Below are 23,384 nucleotides of genomic sequence, written 5' to 3'. Positions count from 1 at the left end.
AAAGGATAAACGATGGTTGTCACACAAGTCTTCAGTCCCCAAGCTGAGGATTCATCTTTCTATGGAACTGGAGCAAGTAATCCGATGCTTCAAGAAAGAATGTCCGCTACAACATATGATTTCATTATTACTGGAATTACTCACACTTACTGGCCTGATATTGCAACCTCCAAATTGGAATACTAGGACCCCAAGTCTAATAACTCTTTAATACAGTGGGTTTCTAGTGCAGGATGCACTCAGCCTTCTTTGGAACATGGCCATCTCTGCTCTGCAAAAACAAGGATTCTCCAAAGAACTTGGTGCTATCTTATAAAGAAGTATGACCCAAATGGGACACGCAGTGTCTGTACATGCTTGCAACTGCATATAGACTTTGGCACAACATACATAGTAGAATACCAGAATGTAGGCGCATTAGCAGCCAAGACTAGAAGCAATAGAGGACGAGAGGGGAAAACATTAGAAGAATTAAAGGGAGTAGAGTATGCTCCTCTGTCTATTTGAAAAATAACGCTGAGCACAGTGAAGCAGGTTCCAGTCCACAGCCATCAGAAGAAAACAAGAGATTGGCAAAGAAGACCAGCTGCTCAGTGGACCAGCTGCTCAGTGGAATTAGGTAATGTCGACATGTATAATGCATGTGTGGTGATAGTGCTCGTACACAAGTTTAAAACAGTTTCGTGATGCAATTTAAGTTACTATCGCTTGTTGGCAGGAAATAGGTTAATGGTAAACAAATTCTTCCTTAAAATGTTTGAAATAGAAAAATGACTTACACAAAGCAACCTGCAGTGAAAATATTTATTGAAACCCTAGTCATAACTCAAATAAAATTTGGTTTTATCTGGTTACAAAGTATGAAAATGTGTATTATATATTAAATCTACAACCACATGTATCATGGAGTGATTTGCTCAGATTTGTGCAAGTACAAAGAAGTACAATTCCAGAAGAATAAAACATTGAGAAATTTGGCCACTTGAGCCAAACCTGGCAATTATAACAGCTCAGCATCATACATTTTCTTCATCTTTCGTCTTAAATATCAACTGTATTTATAAATCGTATTACTTAATTAAGTGCAAAATACACAGACTTCTGGTAGGATTTCTCCGGTAGACCTTTTGCCACAGTGCTGCGTCAACAAATATACATTGCGAAAAGTCAAGACAATTGTACTGCTCTCTAGAGCAAGTACTAAACAGTTTGCTCGGTTCTTGGTCAAACAGTCAGCTGAACCCTCAAGCTCTACTTGGCCAACATTTCTTCAATTCTATTTTTTCCAGTCTCTACAGAGACAGTGACCATATAGTTGCGAACACAAGGAACAGATAACACATCACATGCCCACAGAATGCTATTAGATAATGTCCCAATGGCAAGTCAACGCGAGAGGTAAGATTGCCCTTACTAAGGAGCACATCCAGATACATTTCAGCATGTACCTTGATGTCTGGATCTGTTAGGGAGACAGCAGACATAACAAAAGATCACTACTCTTGACTGACTGTGCTGAGTCAGTAAGTGCAAATCTTTAACTTATAGATAAAAAGTCAACTAATGTTAACGAAACAAGTTTTAATTCTTCATATACATGTATCCTTGATATACATTAACAAACAAACGGAAACTAGTTTGGTTAAACCAAGGGCAGTTTTTTTCACTAAGAAATCATACATTGTTGGTTAACGATAAACATTTTTCATCCTCTATGACAATTCATTAGTGCAAGACAAAAAGCTACAAAATGGTTGCTAGGAATGTTGCTCATGCGCTGCTGACACACAGGAAAGCTGGAAAGACAAACTAGTGGTAAACAGAGCATACCACATATAGTCTCAAACTACTAAATGATTAAAAACGTATCAACACATACTGTATTGTATATTCCATAAATCAATTACAGATCCAGTATCCCACGCATCAGTTCTTTGTTTTACAGAGCAGGTTGTCATAAGGAGACAGGCAAACCAAATTAAAAGGCAATTACAGTGTGTAAATACCTCAGGTGGATAGAAACACAATTCCCCAAGTTTTTGGGATAAACAACGCTATTGGCTACTTCCAGGCAATGTCCCAGTGTGGAACTCTGCTGTTTCACGCCCTACTGTCCCAAAATGCCCTTTTCACCTTCTGATTCACAAGCCAGTAGATACGCACACTACAGACACAAAGTGCAAAAGTGGGAATCAAGAATAAAATGCTACAATAAATACAAAATTTTAAAAATGCTAGGATATCTATAGCTAGTTTTGCTTTCTCACTGAGTGTGGCAAGTTTTGTTTTGAATGCATATGTTCGTTGTTGGTAAGTTTCTATTTTTTTGAGCCCTTTGTATTTCTTAGTTGTGTTTTTTATCTATGGAAATTGTTGCTGATCTGGCCAGAGCAATTTCTCAAATTGTCAGTAAACATTCTAAAAGTAGAAGATGTTGTGAATTTTAAAGTCCAGAGATAAAGAAAGGTGTAAAGGACGCGGCTCTGATAATCCCACTTTGGGCTGAGATCAGCAAACCAGTATTTTTTTCTTTTTTTTAAATCATTAAAAAATTACAAGTAAAGCCTTTGAGGTAAAAATTGCTTGTTAGAGGACAAAGCTTTGTTACACCAAACCCCCATATTTATTTGTTCTCTTGTTGACTACAAAGTAACCATTTTAAGAGCAAAAGTGTATGTGCCTACCATAATGATATCTAAAAACGTTTTGTTCAAGAGATGTTTTTGTTACTTCTAAGAGTACCAGGACGCATTTGTGCGTAGCTAATAGAAATTTTAACAAACTGAACAGAATGAAAGTAGAATCTTCATTACCACCCAGGTTTTGACCTCAACTACCCAACGTTGGTGTGGTTTAAAACAAAAACGATATTTTAGACAAAACTAGGTCAAGAGCAAATAAATGGGCAAGTCATGTGCTCGATTGGAAAGCACAGTACACATGTATTTCCCCCCCTTATACACAATAGTGCAATGTGCATGCATCTACACTTTTTGTTGCTTTGTGACAGAAGTACACAAAACTAGGTTTACAGCATCCCATTAAGTTGAAAAGTCCAAGAAATGAAAAGATGTATAATGAAAATCCTAGTAGATGAAGCAGTGGTATTATGTTCGGATGGCAGCTTATTTGAATGACAGAAGACATACAGTAACACAATGACATCCCTGAGGGGATTACTGCAAAGCTGCCATTTTATTCCCATTGGGTTTCCTCTGTGATACCCTGCAGAGATATCAGATCACCATGGCAGACTTCCCTTCCCAGGAGGCAACTGTTATTCCACCAAGAACTGGAGCCAGCAGCACTGAGAGGTGTTTGGGAAGCCCCTGAAAGCTTTCCCTTATTCAGAGAAAAGGGGTGAATGTTCTTGGAATCAGTTGGAAGCAGTGAGCAAGTGACATCTTTAGATACTGAGATGAAAATGCAGATAAAGTTCCAATTGTAAACACAATTTGACTAAGCTATCCCCTACCTTACTCAACATTAGAATGGCTGGTATCAAACTCCTGTTGTGGCGCCTGACCATCCATGCTTCTTCACCTACATTTGGGACAAATAGCTGAAAAGAGTGTGTCCAGTGTGAGTATGTGTATGTAGGGACACAGCAGAGGCACTAACCGCCTGCAGAAGGCTACCTTCAGTAAATAATGCAGACCGGTTATTGTATGTGTAATCTGAACTGTTCAACATGAACTTTATGACTGGAATTTCACGGTCTATACATTACAAGCCAAATACATGGAATCAGGTTAATGCAACTCCTTAAATCTGCAATTTAGAGTTGCTTTTCATATGTTATCACAAGAATTTGAAACCAGACTACTCAAATATTGTTTGGAGATGCCATTATTTCAAAATCCCATGCTCATTCCATAATATATAGTATCCGTTAGCAGTGATAATAAATATATTTATTCATCAAATTCTCTGTAGGTCATTTTGACAAGATTTACTAGAATTATGTCACCGGCTTGATGTATGCTTTTCAATGTAATCTCATTCCTGGTGATATTTAGAAAACCACTTCACTTTCAGCTCTGTTCTCAAATACATAAAGATCTTCACTACCCCTCATGCAGTTTTTACATATTACATACATGTAACAATTTTGATTTATTTTTCTATAGCCTTTCCAACTAAGAGTTGGTCCTTGGAGTGGGCAATAGCACATACTGAGTCTTTTGTCCACAGACTAAAACAGAATTAAGAGACCAGCAGAGCTACTGTATCTGTTTACGTGAAAACTAAATTGAATAACACTTGCCTAGAACACCCAATGGAGAGAATTAAATGCATACAGGGATTAATGCTGGAGAAAAAGAAGGGAAAACAATGCTAATAAACAATAGAAAGGTTCAAAATGCCTCGATCTGGAAACCTTAATGAAGTACCTCTTGGTTTGGGTAGACTTGCCCTCCACATATACAGGAACATTCTGCTGACAGATAGGTTTTAAACAGCTCAAGCGGTCGGTCTCCTGTATTTGTACGATTTACAGAATAATATTCCTATTCAGCAACTTACCCGACATAGTAGCAATGTATATTAGTAAAAAAAACACATGCTGTGCAATACGTAATATACCCACTAGGTCTACAGATATCATTACACCCCTGCGCACAGTGTATCAGTCATCTTTGTGCTTCAAATATTTTAAGTTCAAGGGTGCAGACAATCTTGATTAGTGGATAAACTGGTTGTGCTTGTTGTGTCTTTGAATGAAGCGCACTGTATCAATCGAAGGGTTTTCAATTTTTAACATCATTTAGGATTTTTAAGGAACTTCTCACTATGCAAAATAATTTCAAAGTGACAGATAAAAGGAAATAGAAAAACTCACAGAAATCCAGGTAGAAGTCACAGACTTCATGATGTGAATCACTTAATGAATGCCAAGAAGTAATGTATGTAAAGAACAACTACAGCTTCATCTCTCACGCTTTAGCTTTTGCCGAGTGCAAAGTAAGTACATGGGTGAAGCCTTTTAAGCAATTGTGAATGCAGGTCAGAGCCCAGGGCACCTTCGCAGTGCTCCAGCAACAGCTAGACTTTATCATCTTCTACATTCATTCAGAGCACCCAGAGGACAAGTTTCACATGGATTTAGGATTCAGTGTTAGCTATGAGGGGGCTAAAGGTAGGGTCGCCAACAAAATGCATCAGAGTAGCATCATGCGGACTTCTGTCTATTAAAGAGTCTTACTCTAAACATCAGAGTTCAACTTGGCTATTTCTTGCCATGCCTAGCCCCGGACAGACACCCAGCATCACACTTGTGTGAGCAAAACGTGAGCTCCCACCTTCCCGATTGTGTGCCTCCTCTTCCCTTGATGAGTGGCCCAGCTACATCTGTGCAGGGACAGTAGCAAATCACTCTCCCCTCCCTCCACATCACCCTATAAATGGAAACCTCTCCAGGAGGTTTACACTAGAAAAAAGTTTTTCATGTTTTACAAATTAAAGTATTATTCTATTACCAAACATTTGTTTTTTAAATACAATCATACATCTAACTGGTTGAGTGAGGTCAAACATATGTGGCACTGTACGAATGGACCTATTTACATGCATTTTGTCGGAGCAATTGTACTTTAAAGAACCCATTTACTCCAAGCAGAAAGGTCTGTTGCTTTCGAGCTAGTGTCATCTTTGTGGCAGAGGTGAAAACTATCCGATAGGAAAAATTCTGGATGAGTAAAAATCGCTGGTGCCGTATTTGGTGGTCCAACGTCCATGTCGAACTTTCATGTACAACATTTGTCTTACTCAAACAAATCTTTACATGCACATCCAACCACACCGCCCAATGTGCACCATTGTACTCCAAAAAGCAAGTCAAATAGACCATTACAAGCCTTGCAAGCATCACCTGAGGCTATCCGGGTACTACAGAGCAACAGTCAGAATTGCCCGCCAAGCAACTCATGATACAGCGGTGCAGTGCTAGTTCACAAAGGTCCATATAACCCTGTACATCAGAAAGCAGCAGTGATTTTTGTGAGGGTTACCTTTTTCCTGCTTGACTAACTATAACCACAGCAGAGGTCTCAAATTCTAGCGTGGAATGTAGTGAGGTTTTCCTGAAGGACTGTGAACTTTGCTGGTGAGAACCTATTTTTTTTTTACACTGCTGTGGGACTCTACCATTTGAGAAACATTTGATGCTGCGGAATGTAATCAAGTAATTCCATTCTTGTGGGCCTCACCCCAGATTAGAACATTTGCGTGCAGAGATTCGAGTGCTTTAAATGTTGATATACTATGTACCGCGGAGTGAATGTCCTGTTGTACCGGAACTGGAATAACACGACCTTCAGTAAACCTGGAGTTTCCATCACCTAGGTACCAGGGGCTGACTGCCTTCAGATCCAGTGTTTGCCAATGACACAGTACATTAAATACAAGGGACTCTTATCAACAGAAGAACAATGTGTAGGGTGATCAACCAGCAGGAGTGGAGTGTATTAGTGATTGTTCCTGTTGATGAGGCAGTACAACCCCTCCAACGTTTCTTGACATGGCTTCCACTCAAATGCATGGACACAATAGTCCAATGGTGCACAGTATATGGTTAGTACTCCGCTGGTTAAAAGTACAAGGCAGGTTCGCTATTGAAGTCTGCTAAGGAGTTGCTGTCAGCCGGTGTGAGCTGTGAGGGAGAAAAGGAATAAGTGTGAGTGTCAAGGTTGAAGAACATCTTTACAAATGTAACTAAAACAAGAACATTAAACAAGCATTTGCAATGCAATAGGTCTCGCAGTTATTAGACTTTGAGCTATTGGCATTGTAAATGGCAATGCCTTTTATTTATGTGTTGCTTTTGAAAACATAAATAAAAGGCATTGTCATTTACAATGCCAATAGGTTATACTCTCGCAAATGCGAGACCTATTGCATTGCAAATGCTTGTTTTTCTGGAAAAAAGAGAAGGAGAGAGAAGAGGGCCAGAGGAAAGGAAAGAAAGACAATGAGATAAAATCGAGAAATTCGAGTGAAGAAGTCAAAAGGGGAGTGAAATACCAAGAGAGAGAAACATAAAAAAAGTAGAAAAGATACAATAAACGTACCCCCCATTATCATGTGCTTGGCTGGATGCTCGTGTGTTTCACACTGTCATTCCCTGTGCAGTGACCTCTCTTCTTAGCACTCTTGAAACCCTCATTACCACATGTTAACAATAGCTATAATATGCATGTCAGTACGAGCCACTGTGCAAGGGTTCCACACTTCACGAGACAGAGAGAAACACGTTGATCTGAAGCCGGAGTCGCATTATAGCTCGGAGCCCTTTCCAAAGGCTGTAGTTATCATCTTGTTAAAACAAGCAGGAAGTGGGATAAGGGAGGGGGTGGGGCGCGTGAGGTTTGGATGCCGAAAAAGCACGTGGAGCAAGAGGAATATGGGAGAGGGAGCAAAAAGTGAAGGGTAAAGTGGTGTGCCGGACTACACAAAGAGTGAAAGCCCCGTATGTAAAATCAATTGTAACGAAAGAAAGCGGCATATAATAGAAGAGCAACGCCCTGTGATTTAAAACTAATTTTAACTGCCATAATAGGAAAACAAGGGGGGCGGGGTGGCACACAAACAGTGGGATACGAAAAACGATAACTACGCACATTCAGGAAAGCAGAGTTTTGCGTATGAAAAATACAGTGAGAGAAAGCCCTGTATGTTCAAACCGATCATAATAAGCACATAATAGAAGGGCAAAGCCCTGTGATTTGAGTAAACTTCGTAAGCTATAATACGCAGGGGAGGCGGCGCGCAGTAGTGCAATGGCGATTATCAAAAACTGGGCGCATAAGGAGGCACAGATCGTGCGCTGTAAGGAAACTAGATGTGTGCGCGGTATATTGTAGCGCGCTGGTGGGCCAAAGAAAGAGGGCCCTACTAGTGGTGTAAGCCTCCCGGCCTGTGGGATAAGAGGAAGTCTTAAGACAGTGCATGGGGCGCCTCCTATGATAAGCAAGACACCGGATGTACAAGGTATTTTAAGAAAGAATACCGGTCCAAGTTGGACAACGGTAGACATGGCATGTGTGTGTGTGGGGGTGGGGGGGGGGCACAAAACTCCGTACAAACGAGGGCCGATAAGGCAAAAAAAAAACTAATAATAAAAAGCTGCCAAACGTGCAATACTAAGGCCGGTGATAAGCTGAGATCGAAAGGCTTCGGTAGAAGCTGAGCTTATGTTAGACGTACCTGAACAAAAAAACAAGTGAAAGCGGGATGTAAGTAGGGGGGAGGAGAAGTCTGGGCAGGCAGGATGACTCAGGGGAGGGGGCGGAGCGGGGCAGAGCGGCATGTGGGTGTGAAGAAGCCGGGCCTTTGAAGTGAAGCTAAGCTTCACTTCAAAGGTGTCGGAGGAATGCGGGCGGCTGTGCACGCGCTTTTAAGCTCAATGCACATGCGCATTGAGCTTAAAAGTCACGGGCACTGCAAGGAATCGCCACGATTCCTTGCAAGTTAGATAAAGAGTCGATGAGCCCCTATAGTCTCGCTTGCTCGATGCGCATGCGCATCGACAGGCGAGACCTAAAAAATCTAAAAGGAGCAGAAAAATATGCAGTTGTAGCCCTAGTTCTTCAGCAAGGATATGCTTCATATGCTTTGCAACCCCTCTCCCCCCACCCAGATGGGCCAGGTAAACCCAGGGCACATTTGAGAAAGATGTTTACCATAAAAAGAAAATAAAAAAATAAAAAATAACCCAAGCCTTGAGTTTTGTGCAGAAACCTATCCAATACCCTTCCTTATACTTGCACATGACTCTACAGCTCTCGTTAGCTCATCTCACAAACAGGAAACGATTCAATACCATTCTCTGAAAAAGTTTGAGTATAATGCAGAGACCCATACAGGAGAGCTTATGTTAGCGAAGAATATATCTTACTCCGAAATGGACTATCTGCTTAAGAGTCAAAATATTTAACAGCCAAAATGTAGAAGACAACTGGAAATAAAGCAAATCCTAGGTTTCCTGGAGTGATATTTCCTCGAAGAGCTGCGATTGCAGCCTCAATTCTCGTTAACACACCACTGAAATGATCCACTGAAGGTTCGCTAGTAATCTGACAGCAAAATCTTATTCAAAATACAATCTGCTTAAGGGCCCTTTGATATTGAGACAGGACCCGCACTGCAGGAAGTGTCTACTCGAGGTTCAGAGATGTATTTTAAATTCAAGAAAAGTCAGTAAGCCAGGGAGGACAGTTGGGAAGAGACTGGCATACTGGGCCTTGAATGCTGTGAAAAAAACAAATGTTACTGGTAGAAATAATATGAAATATTGCAAAAGCCAGCCAGTCTTTGATTAATGTGCTAAAACATGTGGTGCTAGCATATTAGGGCGATATACACGGGGACCATGGGGAGGAGCAAGCAGAAGTAGAGAGGGCTATAGTTGCAAAGTAGCGCCTCGTGCAGTTCAATGCAAGCGCTCGAATGGAGGCACACGGATAAACCAAAGCAGCAAATAGTACAAGATGAGAGATGAATACAACACTGGGCTGAGCCAGGACGTGAATGACAAAGTCTCAAGCCAATGACTAAGAGAGGCTGGTCGAAGAAAGCCAATGCTTGAAAGAGGCAAACCCAAAGCCCACTTGATGTATATTGTAGGCGATACATCTGTTGGACAGCTATGCTATGCTGTCAAAGCCTAGACATAGAAAGGGCAAGCACAGCTATCGGCTGGAAACATGGCTTTGACCCTGCCACCAAGGAAATAAGCGCTCAATAAGATTTCAACAGATAGTTCTATAAAGTTATATACATACCGAATCCATTACACTCTATCATCAAGCACGCTCCATGTTCATCAAGAATAAGGCATGTTTTCCCTTCAAAATATCAATGAAAGAAGTCTACTTAATACATATTGTGCAAGCTCAACTTTTTTGCTACTAAATGTGCACTGGTCCCCATAAAATAGGATCTTCCAACTCAACTTTACAACACATTCCCTTCAGTTTCCAATACCATTCCATCTAGGCGCTATAAAAAGTCCTTTCACAGATTTTTGTGAGGAGAACAAAAGGAGAAAAAGTGGGCGGGGAGCTCAATAGATAAGTGTTCTTCAAATAATACATTGGCTTCACAGTAATCTTTCAGAGGGTCCAATAAAAGAGAAGCAGACAACCCGGCATGTTCCTGTGGAAGGCTGTCAAGGATTCACAGAAGTATCCTTGCAATGGTCTCAAGTCTACTAGAAGCATATTAAAACACTTGTGCCACAAGTGCACTAGCAAAATACCTTCTTTTATCCCAAATCAACTGGCTTTTAAGAGACTATTAATGGGCTGAATTTGCTAGCTATTTGTGCACCTAAATATAGCTCAGCAGTGCACAAAGCAGCATGTATAAGAGTATATTTCTGCCCCTCAGTCAGAGAATCTGCAGTTTTATGAATCTGCCATCATGTATGGATTTGCTTGCTCTATATGGCACAATTTTAAGTGCGAGTGAGTCCACTCAAAAGTGCGTGCTGTGTGTGGTCCAGGACAGGTAATCCTGGTGAAATTGGTAAACAGCCACTAACTTTAATGTCTACATTTATATATCTGTTGCAGGTAATTTCCAATCCTGTAAAATGACATGGATAGAGGAAATTCGTTTCTGGGATGTCAGGAAGGGGAGAGCTACAAATGGAATAACATTTTGCCCACAGCGAAAATAAAATGGCCAATTGTACAAAATACACTCATCTGTAACATTTACATATGTAGATATTTCGAACACAGTTCTGAATGTGTACATTGCTGTGCATTTGAGCACTCCAAGAGAGTCAAATATTTGCTCTAAACATAGGAGGAACTAGCTGCTTTGTAAATCAGCCTAAAGGTTACTGTGATTATTAAGCGGTAAGAAGGAACTATTCCTCTTGGGGCAACACACTTTGCTGTTATTTTTACGTATGTACACACACACATTCTCTTTGGGGCTCCATGGAGGGACATCAAATGGAGCAAGTGGCCATCTGGAATCATGCCTCTATATACATGGAGAGGTAAACCTTAATGACGTTTGTGATGCCAAAAAGACATATAGACGAATAGGTTAAAACGTGTCCAACTATGCCCTGATGAAAGAGCAAAGAAGGTAGCTAAAGGTAAATCAACTCGGGAAGAAAGAGTTTGTTTGAAATAACTTCCAATAACAGAGGGTCAGACATTAAATGGGAATACTGGAGGTCAATTTACAGAAGAAGGCTGATCTAAGAGTTCACAGATTTTCCACCTCAGTCTTTCAAATTCAGCAAGAAAACCTAGCAGGGTCACTTCTGTCTGTAGTATGTATGCATGTGATGTTTGGATAGTACAAACTTAGCCAAAAGGGCAATGGTGTGCTAAACAGGGTCAAAACGAAGGTCTTAATCAGCTACATGAATAAAAGCAGTATCAGTGCTGCACAGAGAGTTGAAGCCGGATTACTTGGAATACACAGGGTGTTGCAATCAATCCATTTGGAATGATTCTACTGTAGCGGATATTTAACATTTGCAGATGAAATGCGGGTGGATGATGCTAGCTGGAGAGATTGAAGTCAGTGGCTCTTTTGGGGAAGGAAAGGATTGGTTGCAATGAAAAGTCATTACTGTAAGGCAGTATGACATATTTATTGTAAAACTGACACAGTGGCCCTTCTCTTGAACTGCAGCAGGAGGTGTGACTGGGAAAGGTTGAACAGCGATTACTCCGGATAATAAGCTTCGATCTGTGGCAAGAAAGCACTATACTAAGACGCTGGACACAGAGAGGATGTAAGAGGTGCTTCTGAACTGAGGAGCTTACCATGTTTTTGAAATCATGATCAACCTCCTGGTGTTTCCCACCCACCATGGAAGGTTTCTCCTCGTACTTCTTCTCCTGCCACTTACTATACTCCACGGAGTGCTTGGGAGTGTAGCTGGATAAACCTATGGAAAGGAGACAAATAAGAAAGGAGACAAATAATAAAGGGTCTGGGGAAATGCTAATTTGAATCAACAGACACTTAAGCTATAACATCAAAAACAAATCCTTTATCCAAATGTACTGCCATTTTTTTTATTTTAAATGCTTTGACTTCACAGCCAGAGGAGAATTCATGATCAAGACTTTGAAAACAAATGACTCAACCTTGTATCTGTATCTTATGTTTAAAAATGTTGTTTCCTTTGCAAATGCCAGACTTCCAGTCAGGAGTTTCCAAATTACAGGGCAATTACAGAAATTCGCCGCTTGCCTTTAGACAAAGAAGCTGCAACAACTGCTGGTTGGCAGACCACAGCTAGTGAGGAGCAAGGCACAGTCCACGTGTTTATTCTATACAGGCAGGTGCAACTTAGGCAGGCAGGAAATTGTCAGAGGAAATTATAAGTGCTGTAACTCTACAAAAAAGCCAGTACAGGAAACATCTCCGAAGAGGCATAATGATATATTTTCCATAGACTGAGCACCAGCTGAAGTGCAGCGAGCTGAGTGTGCTACAGCCACTATGATCTAAGCTAAGAGTTCACTTTAAAGACAATTGCCTTAGTTGATCTTGGCATTAAAGTTTCTAATGTTCCAAACAACAAGCTGATTGAACCTAATGTTCTATGCCATCCACAGGGCGCTGCCAAAGGAAAAGATCAAAAGTAATCTATCTTATTCTGCATTATGCTTCCTGTAAAAATCTGAAGTCCAACACTTGCACAGACATTTTAATGCAAGGTCTAACTGAACTCAGAAACCTTAATTTGATGATGGCATTAATAAACCTCAGAAACAGGCTTCACTTTTGGGTTGTATTTTCCAATTAAAAAAACAAAACATAAAGGGGAGAATAATGAAGAAATAGGCAAAAACATTTCAAAGCCTAATATCTTTTTAATAACCTAACCCTGCATGCTGATGCATTCTCATGCTCCCCGGGTCTCCAAACATTTTGAAACAGTTTTTGGCAGTGCATTACTAGTTTGTGTTTTCAGTTTACCAGGCTCAGTCGTTGCTACGATTATACAGATCTATATGCTTACAGCTTTACCGGTCGATGACCCTGGGCAGTTGTAGGACCTTAAAAAGGCTTCCAAGCAGAGTACAGTGCTAAACCAAATCACTTTTGTGAGAGGGCATCTATAAACAGAATTACCAATGAACAACAAACTTTCATAATGACACACGTATGGATTCAGTCAGTCAGTCAAAATACTTTATTCGGTTTGTTTTAAAACCATAAAAGCATACTACAAATTTTGTACCAAGAATTCTAAAACCATTAATTACATATAAAAATAATAACAGTTAACATTAAATTTTAAATACACAATACATATATTCAAATTCATTTTGGGCGAATTTCATAAAACCACATTACTGAACTGAGACACGCCATATATTCAGTTAATTCAGATAAGTGCATTGGGGCCGGTTATACATAACTTATTTTTTCTCATAGTTCTTACGGCCGCAGTGAGGAAGCTAGCAACATTAAAAATGTCCCACACATTTGATAATAGCTGGAGATAAAGGAGAGCTGGCGTATGGATTCATTAACCTGATTATTTGGTTCTAGTACAGGTATTAGATTTATCCCACTGTCATCATGGGTGCTTAAAGTAAAGCCGAAGTAGGCAATGTCAGACTTTTTAGGGAAGTTGGGCAGATTGCCCCGTTTACCCCTTCTCTAAGTGGTGTCCTCAACGAAGACATCCATCAAGTAAATGGTTCAAATCTTTTATGGTACACAGACCAGTAAGATACATAGGTCCTCTGCAAGGGTTGCTGCCAAAGCGATCTACTGTAGTAACAGAAAGCAGACAAAAGTATTTTATTGCAGCTCTCTTGGGGGTTAAAATCCCGTTGGATCAATTAATTTATTACAGCCTCCATTCTTTCCAGCAAAGATGCCCCTGCATCGCTGCTCCTAAATCCAGAAGGCTAAACAATGAATAATTTATTTCTAAATCCTTCAAGCCAACCTGCTTGTCATCAAGTCTGTGATCAATGTCTATTTAAGGTCAGACCTGTTTCTTTCGACCAACCCATTTCCTGATTCCTGCTCTTTTGCTGGCTAAAATGACAAATATTGCCTTAGATTAACACATTTTACCTGCAGACAAGGTATTTGTTGCTTTAACTGTCAACTGTACCATAAACTGCAATTTTTATCCGAAAATGTTAATCATATGTTGGGCTCTTTCTACTGAAGGGAATAAATGAAAGGCAAAAAACCCATGACTTGCTATTCTTACTATTGAAGAGTCAGGGGGAAGAAGACATCTTTAAAAGGAGCCTATTCTGGTACCCTGTGGTTCTAGGGTGTTCTGGTATGCCTTAATTTTTTTCGGACTCTACAACATTAAAGGGGTAAACGTGCAGATGTCTTCAAGAATGGCATGCCTTGTTCTATCAAATAAAAAAAACTATATTGGGACTGAAAATCCATTTCTGAAACTAAAAGTCCTGGCTGGCCTCCGTTTAACCTTTAGCTCTGTGGTTCTGCGATAACCTAATCAGGTTTGAAGAGATCACCCAGTAATGTGAGTAACAGGGCCCTGCCATTGGGTACTTTCCCATCAGGAAGTACACACAAGGGTGTTTGCCAGGCAGCTTTATCTTATGAATGGCTAGTTGAGAGCTTTTGAATGGGAAAGATGGCTTTCACAGTAGTACCAAGCATCCACGGCAATGTTAGGAGTAACTTCCGTTTACCTCTTATGCAGGCGCAATGGTCTCCTGCAGCACCAATCCTACCTTCAACGCTGACCTGATATATGTAGATCAGTGGCCTACGCTGGATTTCCACACAGGTAAGGATAGGAACTCACAAGACACTTAAGTATTCATGAGAATCTGCCCCCAAAAGGAAGTTTCTGAGCTGTATACACCTGTTGAGTCAGACTTAAAAGACATGCTCCGAGAAAGGAGGACATTTTCTAAAGTAAAACATCTCCTTCCAGGTAAAAGGGACAGCAAAATGGCTTTGGGCCAAAGACACAATGTCATGCTCGAGACTTATCAACATCCAGGTGTTTTGTTAAGAGCACCTTGGGGATGATCATTGTTTTTGAAGCACTCTTAAAGTGCCTCTGGTGGTTGTTCACCGTGACACATCTTGTGGCACTGCTGTGGCCAGCTTATAAACTCAACAGTAGGCTATATCGGAAGAGGTCACAGATTGGACGTCCCCATTTACTAGGTTAATAAAACATACCAAGTAGAGAAAGCATCTATCAAGGAAAAGGGGGTCCATTCACAGGTTAAAAGGGGGTTTTACAGTCACTCTATAGTTGATTAGAAGCAACACTGCCTAAGAATACAATGAATCATGTAAGTCAATGAAAAGCACTTACAGCATATATCCTATAGACTATATTATCGTATTTATTTGCAAACCCCACCCAACCAGGTTTCAAAGCACTGCACAATGGACTTTAGAAACAGAGTCTTCCACATAATTACCATGGAAGCAATTAAACGACATTTGCCATTAATTCTGCAAGGGGACTGTACACATATAATATACAGAACAAACTAAGGTTGAGAAGGTGTCTGAGCAAACAGATGGACAAGCAATATAAAGGAGCAGGCGACTAGAGAGGGGAAAGGCGAGTATTAAAGGCGAGCATTAAACACACAATTGCTTTTATGCTTGTTTTAAATAGCAGCCAAATAAAGCTTTCCTTGGCTTGACACACAATTAAAAAAACTTAAAACTGCATCTCAGATCTCTCGTATCTGAAACAGTCAATAAAAGGTAGGCATGGCTATATACTGCCATCCACCTGGGTATCAGGTCGCTGTACAGTACAAATTAAAAACAAAAAGTCAATTATATGTTGAATGTGGCAGCATTCAGTAACTGTTGGCACTGTCGCCATTGTTACAAGAGACCAGCTAATGTTCAGATAGGGGTGACATGTATGTGTAAGCGGAATAAGAAACCAACGTAACTATAAGATGAGAAGGCAATATACACAGATTGGTATGTTAGTAGGATCATGCCAGATACGACAACTGGAGGCATCTTCATACAACTCAAATTGTGAGCAGGTTTCTATACTGTACCTGAGTTTGAGGAGTTGGGCCGCAGAGAGTTGTTAGAAGTGTTACTGGTGATAAAACTTGGGCGTGGAAGGAATAGAGAGTATGGCTTTTCTTCTTCCTCTGGCTCGGAGTCTGACCCATCCTCCTCTTCTGGGTCATCCTCGGCCAGCGAGCTCTCCGAAGGATATTCAAACATGGTCTGGAGGCTGGACTCATTGAAAGAAATCTTCATCTATTAAAGAAAAAAAAAAACAATTAGTACGGCTACATCACACCAGCACTACTCACGGTAGTAAGGCGTAAAAAGACAGGACCCTTAAAAGAACTAATATTTGATGAGCAACTAATGCTCTTTAGGAAGGCCCTCTAAGAACCTTCTGAATGGGTTTTGTGGACTCCTCACTCTGTACAGCACTTGGATACCCTTGGTCTATTAACTCATTAGAAGTAATTAATGATAAGGATACAGCATATAAAGGTGTCCTGCCTCTACATTTCCTCAATTAAAATGCAGTGGATGACAACATAAGTTCATCATGTTCAGTTTGGGCGCTTGTTACATAATGAGCTCTGGCCTTCATTTGTGTCGGGCAGAGGCAAATTACCCAGCACCCACAGGCTCTTCAGCCTGTGTCCCTTCAGGTAATTAGCGCTGGTACCTTCATTGTGCCATCTTTTCTTGTGCCTGGTGCACAATGACAGAGCACACTCCGGCGTGCCTCTGTGCCAGACCGCCCTCGTCCACACTCACTTTTGAATAAAAGATCCCAACCTCTGTGAGAGATGTGCAGTTTGTAACTCTATAGGTAACCTTATGGTCTCACACCTTCTCCCCTGGATGTGGATGGAAGGATGAACTGGCAATAGGTGCAGATAAATGTATGCATATATGGTTATTTATAGACACATGAATGCGTTCAATTGGAAATTGATAGCATCCCTGGGGGCACACTAATGAGGAGAAATTTCCTAAATCAATTCTTGAAAAATGTTCATAACGCTGAGTTGAAGATTGTGAAATCCAAATTTATTGCTTCATATTTATGATTTCATACTTGTAATTGTATTGATTCTTCATACAATAGTTCATTTTTTATCCATACATTGTTGTTTCTAGCTCCAATGCATTTCAGGCAACCGCCCTTCATCTGGGAGCATATTGAACTTGACGACTCTGGGTTCTCAAAGCGCCAGATGGGGGAAGTTTGAATGCAATAGCATGGGCTCTGCTTAGGTTCGGGATTCCGCTGACTCTATGCGGTTTGTTTCGCGAAGCTAAGCGGAGCCCATGCTATTGCATTCAAACTTCCCCCATCTGGCGCTTTGAGAACCAGGAGTCGTCAAGTTCAATATGCTCCCAGATGAAGGGCGGTTGCCCGAAATGCATTGGAGCTAGAAACAACAATGTATGGATAAAAAATGAACTATTGTATGAAGAATCAATACAATTACAAGTATGAAATCATAAATATGAAGCAATACATTTGGATTTCACAATCTTCAACTCAGCGTTATGAACATTTTTCAAGAATTGATTTAGGAAATTTCTCCTCATTAGTGTGCCCCCAGGGATGCTATCAATTTCCAATTGAACGCACTTCATGTACTTTAAACGATACTCGCCTGAAGGGAAGGAGACGACACCTAGGGAGCACCTACCTAACTAAGTAACTCACATGAACTGTTGACCCAACTGCTGTGCACTGGTCTATACACCATAGATTATTTATAGACACACACATATTGACCCAGCTGTAAGCAGGTGCGTGCCGATCCCTCGCCTACCACTTTTCCGAAACCCCTCCACCAAGGAAGTAAACTGTAGACCACCCTAGAATTTAAAATCAGCAAGGGAGTGTACCCCATGGGGCAACACCCAAAAAGCAAGTGCGTAAGAACCAGGCCAGGGCATTTTCATCCACACACAGGACCACACAAACCCTTCTGTGACACCTACGTGCACTGGGGGACAAAAAACTCTAAGCTTTAGTTGGTCCAACAGCAAATTCAGACAGCTACCAGAGACGAGTGCAAGGCACCACTGGTTGATGAAAATATATATTTTTATATTACATATTTTTAATTTCACATCATATTTCACAATGTGAGACTGATGTGGCAGTTTTCACATAGCACATTTTTTGAAACCCAAATTCAACTTTATACTGGCAGGTCCCAAGCTTCACATACTACCAGTGCGGATCTCTTACTTAGTCAGTATGGAAAAACAATCGCATTTGTAAAAACAAAGCAATTTTCAGTGGTTGCCAAACAGCGTATATTTAGCTTGTTGCCCACCTCGAAAATGTACACAGTAAGACTACCTTCTGCTCTCAAATCATACATAGATGTGTGCATGTGAAGAACAACAGAAAAGCCACGAATTCAATCAGCTCACGGATTGAGCTATTTTAATGTTCATTGGACCGATTCCACAAAATCCTTGGTTTGAAGTTTACAGGAGGTTTAAACATTTTTCACCCCGGTTATCCCGCTTTGAAATACTGCTCCAGCATGAGGAATACACAGACCGTCTAAAAGCCACTGCGGATTAAAAAAATAAAAATAAAATAAGACCTAACAAAATAAGTCAGCAGCCTATGTTTGTTAAGTATAAACTCAAATCTTGAGAGCTTAATCATAGATACATTTTTATGCCGCACTGATCTACCTGAAAGGTTCACTTCACCAAAAACAAATGAAGGTGGACTCTTTACAATCGCACAGTGTGGTTCTAAACTAGAAAAGGGGAGGAAAAAAAGATAGAGAGCACATTATCAACCTATCTATCAACGTTAACAAATATAAGGAGAATGGGGGAGAAGTTGGGAAGGTGGTAAAATCATTAAGGGGCAGGGTGGAGGTGGTTGGAGTATGCTGAAGGAAGGGAAAAAGAGGAAGAATTGCAGGTGGGAAGTTATTTCCCTATGTTGTTCAATGGTATTATATATTTCTTTAAAAAGTGGACATTTACAACATGTGTAAGAGAGGTACATGTGAGCACAAAATAGGCATGTAATAGGCTGAATGATTTACCATGCTTACACGCATCCAGGCATTTTCTCCAGATCAGAGTTCACAAAACAACTTTATAAGAAAGGGCTTAATTTCTTACCAATCCATTACACAACTCTGATGTAAGAGTAAAGTAAATATCTTACTGAGTCACAGGTACGTTGTTTGCATACATGGCGAAATAGAACTGCTAACCGTTGGTTGAGACACTTGAAGGAGTTGGATCTGAGATAAACTTCTAGGCCCATCGACAAAGTTCCTGCTTGTGCAATTCCTGCCGCTAATTTAGCACCAGCTCAAGTCCCTTTTCCTTCCTTTTACAATTACATTGCTATGCAAATTACAGGACTCCTCTCGCTTGACAGCTGCGCCTACTCATGAAGTGCCTCAAATGGAGACTGACAACAGTTTAGCCTGAGAGCAAGATTGCTGGCACGGCTACTTTCCAAAGAATTTGAAACAATTGCAGGCGCCCTGCCACCCACCCATCAATGGTTCACAAAGAGCCCTGAGCGCTAATTCAAAGAGCATGTAACTGCCGGTATCCAATGGCCACGTTGGGTTAACAGAACCAAGGATGGACACACCTATAACATAAGACAATCACACACTTTTGGAAACGGGGAGAACACTGGTGCCCATGCTTGATCCATTTCAGAGAGGCAAAGTCCTAAACTACAACAGAAGAGTCCTATCCTTCAGCATTTCTGGCTGGCTAAGTAGACCTCTAAAGCAGACCTGGGGTTCCTTGTCCAAACCATCTCCTTCCCCATAAGCGCCATCTTTCCTCCAAAGCTGCATGGCATGGGGCTGTGTATAAAGATCAGATCTTCGAAATAGGATGTTGGTGCAAAAAAGAATTCCTCTCTTATCAACATGAAAAATGGAAGACCTTACTGTCACACTAGCTGCTCAGCAGTCAAAACACTTATTTTAAAATGTGTTTGCAGAATATCATGCTTTCTTTCTAATGATCATCACATATACAAACACGGTATGCTGACACCGGAGTAGCTCTGTGGCACACCACCGCGCTCACAATCTCAACACCATTTATGCAGTTGGCTTGTAGGGCCACATGAGCGCCTGAACACAATTTAGTTGGTTGTATGCGCTACAAAAGATGGTCAATTTGGGCATTGTTAAAGAAGTGAAGGCTTCGCATAGTTAATGTCACAAACCGATACTGCAGCCATAAAAGAAAAAAAACGACAGTCCAAAAACATTAACATGTCACCTACACAACGATCAACCTTCTCTACCTGAGCACACATCCAGTATCCTGACCAAAAGACACACATCAGATCCAGATTTTAGAGACGTGTTCAAGCACGTAGAACTCACAGCCATGATCATGACGCAGATGCATAGGACAAGTTGGTAATGTTGTGTTCAATCACTTAGAGCACCCATTTAGCACCCCAACTAAGGTGCATAGGTCACCCCAGCTTCGTAAACCTGGCTTCAGGCACAGCCAGCACCCTTACTGAACCAGATAGGTGAGCTCCAGATTTCAAAATGTATAACCAAGCACACAGGAGAGCACACGACAAACACCCTTACCCACCGCATTCATCAGCTCCAGGCTTGCAAAGTTGAGCATAGGCTCCACAATGTGCTATGTATTCAACTAAAGTCCTTCCTCACATATTCCTCTAAAGTGCTAACCACTAAAACCATAAAATGACACCAGGATAGGGCGAAGAGAAAGATTACAGATGCAGAGCGGGTTACTTTTAGGTGCATTACAACAAATATCTAAGAAACATTGCTATGCGCTGCACCTAGTTTCGAGGACGAAGGTGTGGTAAGGCACATTTATTTATAGAACAGCAGGCGTGGGAGGAAAGCAAACATGCTACTCTGCTTATTTTGTATGGTCAACCTCGTGTCCTTTGAAGGGTTGCCCAGCTTGTAGGCAGCACATGTCCACAAAGTAGATTTAAGAGCTCAGCCACAGGGGCCGCAAGTTACTAAGGAGTTCAGTCATAAGCTGATGTTAATACCCATGGGACTTAAGTAAAACATACCTGTAATTTTAGATCCAAGAAACCTGAGAAACCCCTCATTACCCTTCCTATGCTGACAATCGACATTCTAGTTGGCTTTATCTCTACTATAGGGCGACAAAATCTGAATGAACTACATGGAACGAGTGGTATCACGGAGATTTGTAATTTTATTAACAAAAACCACAGTCCCACAAAACACTTTTTTTTAAAAACTGCTTGCACTCTAGCCATTGGTGACAAATAAAGTGCAAAAGGTAAGCCACATTACAAAATCTAAGGCAACAGACTACATAATGACATGACAAAGGGTAATAAATATGGGAGAGCAGAGACAAGCGCGATGAGGCAAACCTGTTTCTCTTCAGTCTTTAGTCGCAGCCCCTCACCCTTCTCACAACTGTTGTTCGAATGTGGGAGCGATCTTGAGAGTTTAGGAGTACTGGCGTTAACAGGAACTAGTCTGATGGGAGAGGTCCCAGGATAAAGAGCTATGTTGGTTATTCCAGTTCTTTCCATGGCTCTGAGGAGACGCACAAGATGGTGGTTACCAGCACACGTGGTGTGGATTTCCAGGCCTTCGAATTCCAGACCGCGGCGACTGACTGTTCAAGATGTCCTCCATAGAAATATAAAGATTGCACATTGGGGCGCAGCTGACAGCGCGCTCTGCGTCTGGTATTATTTCAGTCTGCTTGCAAACTTAAGCAGGTGACAGTTCATTACAGGAGGGAGGCCACACAAATGGGTTCATGCACAACAACACACTGCAGGATGTAAAGAGGTGGTGGTGGGGTGTATGCTTGTTTGTGTGGATACGTACTGGTGATACTGATTTCCTGATAGCCACTAGCACCACTAGAAGTCCTATTTAACAACTTGTTTCTATACTGTTTTCTCCAGCGCTCTTGGCTGGGAGAGAAGCTTTACCAGAAGCAATGGAGAAAATGCCTATGTCGTTACAGAAGACTTTATTACTGCTCAGCAATCCTTGTAAGAAAAGTAAAGGCTAGGGTTGTAGGGAGATACCCAAGGACCATGTCGTGCTCCGAAGTCTCTCCTCAAAAACACTCTGCCTTCTGCTCCAATAGGGCCCAGGGAGGCTGCAGAGGAAACGCCATGTTGGGAAGTCTGGGCGGAGGTGTGCGTGGCCAAACTCGCCTTTCACACAATACAAATCAGCTCAACCACTGGTGCATTATATTACCTTAATATCACATTAAAGGTACATTTAAATGTTGTCTTAATATTATATCCCATGCAGCACAAGTTTCCCTTTAAAGGTTTGCCAAAATGCAATTATGAGTTCTCAAAACCATGCACGTTTGCTCCTGGTGTAAGCATCCGGGGGAACAGGGGGGTTTGAATTGAAATGAGAGTGCCCAAGAAAGGGTTATCTGCTTTCCTTTCGGAGGATTGACAGGTTCAACGAAAAGGATCCATGCTGAGGTGATCAGGGTGTCCGTGGATATTAAGGAAAAGAAGCTGCCTCTGAAACCCAATTTACTGAAAATATATCATTTACATAGAAGCTGAGTATGATTCTCTAATGCAGAAGCACAGAGAGCCCCGCTTCGTTGTTTTATTGGGGACTAAATGTATGCATGGCTGGGACAGTGGAGATTTTGGTCTAATCAGAGGCAAGGGCAGCACAAGAGCTTTCTTTTTTACGAAACAGTGGATTAAAATATCCTGCCCACACATATTTATTTTTTTCCAAATAAAATGATGCCCCCTATTTTATGAATGCCTTTTTATTGTACATAAAACCTTTTATATTCTGTGATTTTGTTTTCTATGTATTACTGATTTCCAATTAAGCAACAAAGTGATAATATTATGATGTCAATTTGCAACATATTGCATATTGGGGTGAAGCCATTAAAGCAAATTTGATACCTTATCTAAATGATTATCCTTCCTTGAATATCTTGGTGTCTTTGCAGGTTGGTAGGCTCTTAATATGGCAGGGACATTAAAGGTACAGTGATACAGATAGCAAAGACCAATATTCACTTAGTAGGAGCTAGGAATATGAACCAGTGAAGCAGGCAAAGGCCAAGGGCCAGTGCAAGATGTAAATCAGAAACAGAAGCACAAAAGAAATGCAGCAAAAAATGGAACCTGTTTTGCAATTTTTTTAACTGCGCTCCCGTATTTGGGGATCGAACTAACGCCCAATACGGCCCAAATAGTGGAGCTAAACTATACTAAACTGCATGCAAACGTCCAAGAGGATATCCGACGCTGGAAACAACAACCGCTCTCGTGGCTAGGTCGGGTAGCCACGGTCAAAATGTCCCTGCTGCCAAAGGTATTGTATTTGTTTCAAACCATGCCAATCACC

At 41.1% G+C, this 23,384-nt stretch overlaps 1 protein-coding gene across 2 annotated transcripts in view; it reads right to left on the bottom strand.

The window, feature by feature from the left end:
• Positions 1–790: 790 nt before the first annotated feature.
• Positions 791–23,384, bottom strand: part of TPRN (taperin) — a 186,548-nt gene continuing 163,954 nt past the window's right edge. Inside the window, exons 2-5 of one of the 2 annotated variants that reach the window (XM_078642150.1) lie at positions 16,035–16,245; positions 11,796–11,920; positions 9,783–9,845; positions 791–6,652 (exon numbers count right to left, since the gene is read on the bottom strand). In XM_078642150.1, the coding sequence (XP_078498276.1) occupies positions 9,804–9,845; positions 11,796–11,920; positions 16,035–16,245 (378 nt within the window). In that variant the 3' untranslated portion in view covers positions 791–6,652; positions 9,783–9,803. The remainder of the gene's footprint in view (positions 6,653–9,782; positions 9,846–11,795; positions 11,921–16,034; positions 16,246–23,384) is intronic. The other variant, XM_078642149.1, reaches the window with a different exon arrangement.

This window comes from Lissotriton helveticus, chromosome 5_1 (genome assembly GCF_964261635.1).
Source record: "Lissotriton helveticus chromosome 5_1, aLisHel1.1, whole genome shotgun sequence".
Lineage (NCBI taxonomy): Eukaryota > Metazoa > Chordata > Amphibia > Caudata > Salamandridae > Lissotriton > Lissotriton helveticus.
Note: the sequence above shows the minus strand (reverse complement) of the source record. Positions and strands in the feature narration are given on the sequence as shown.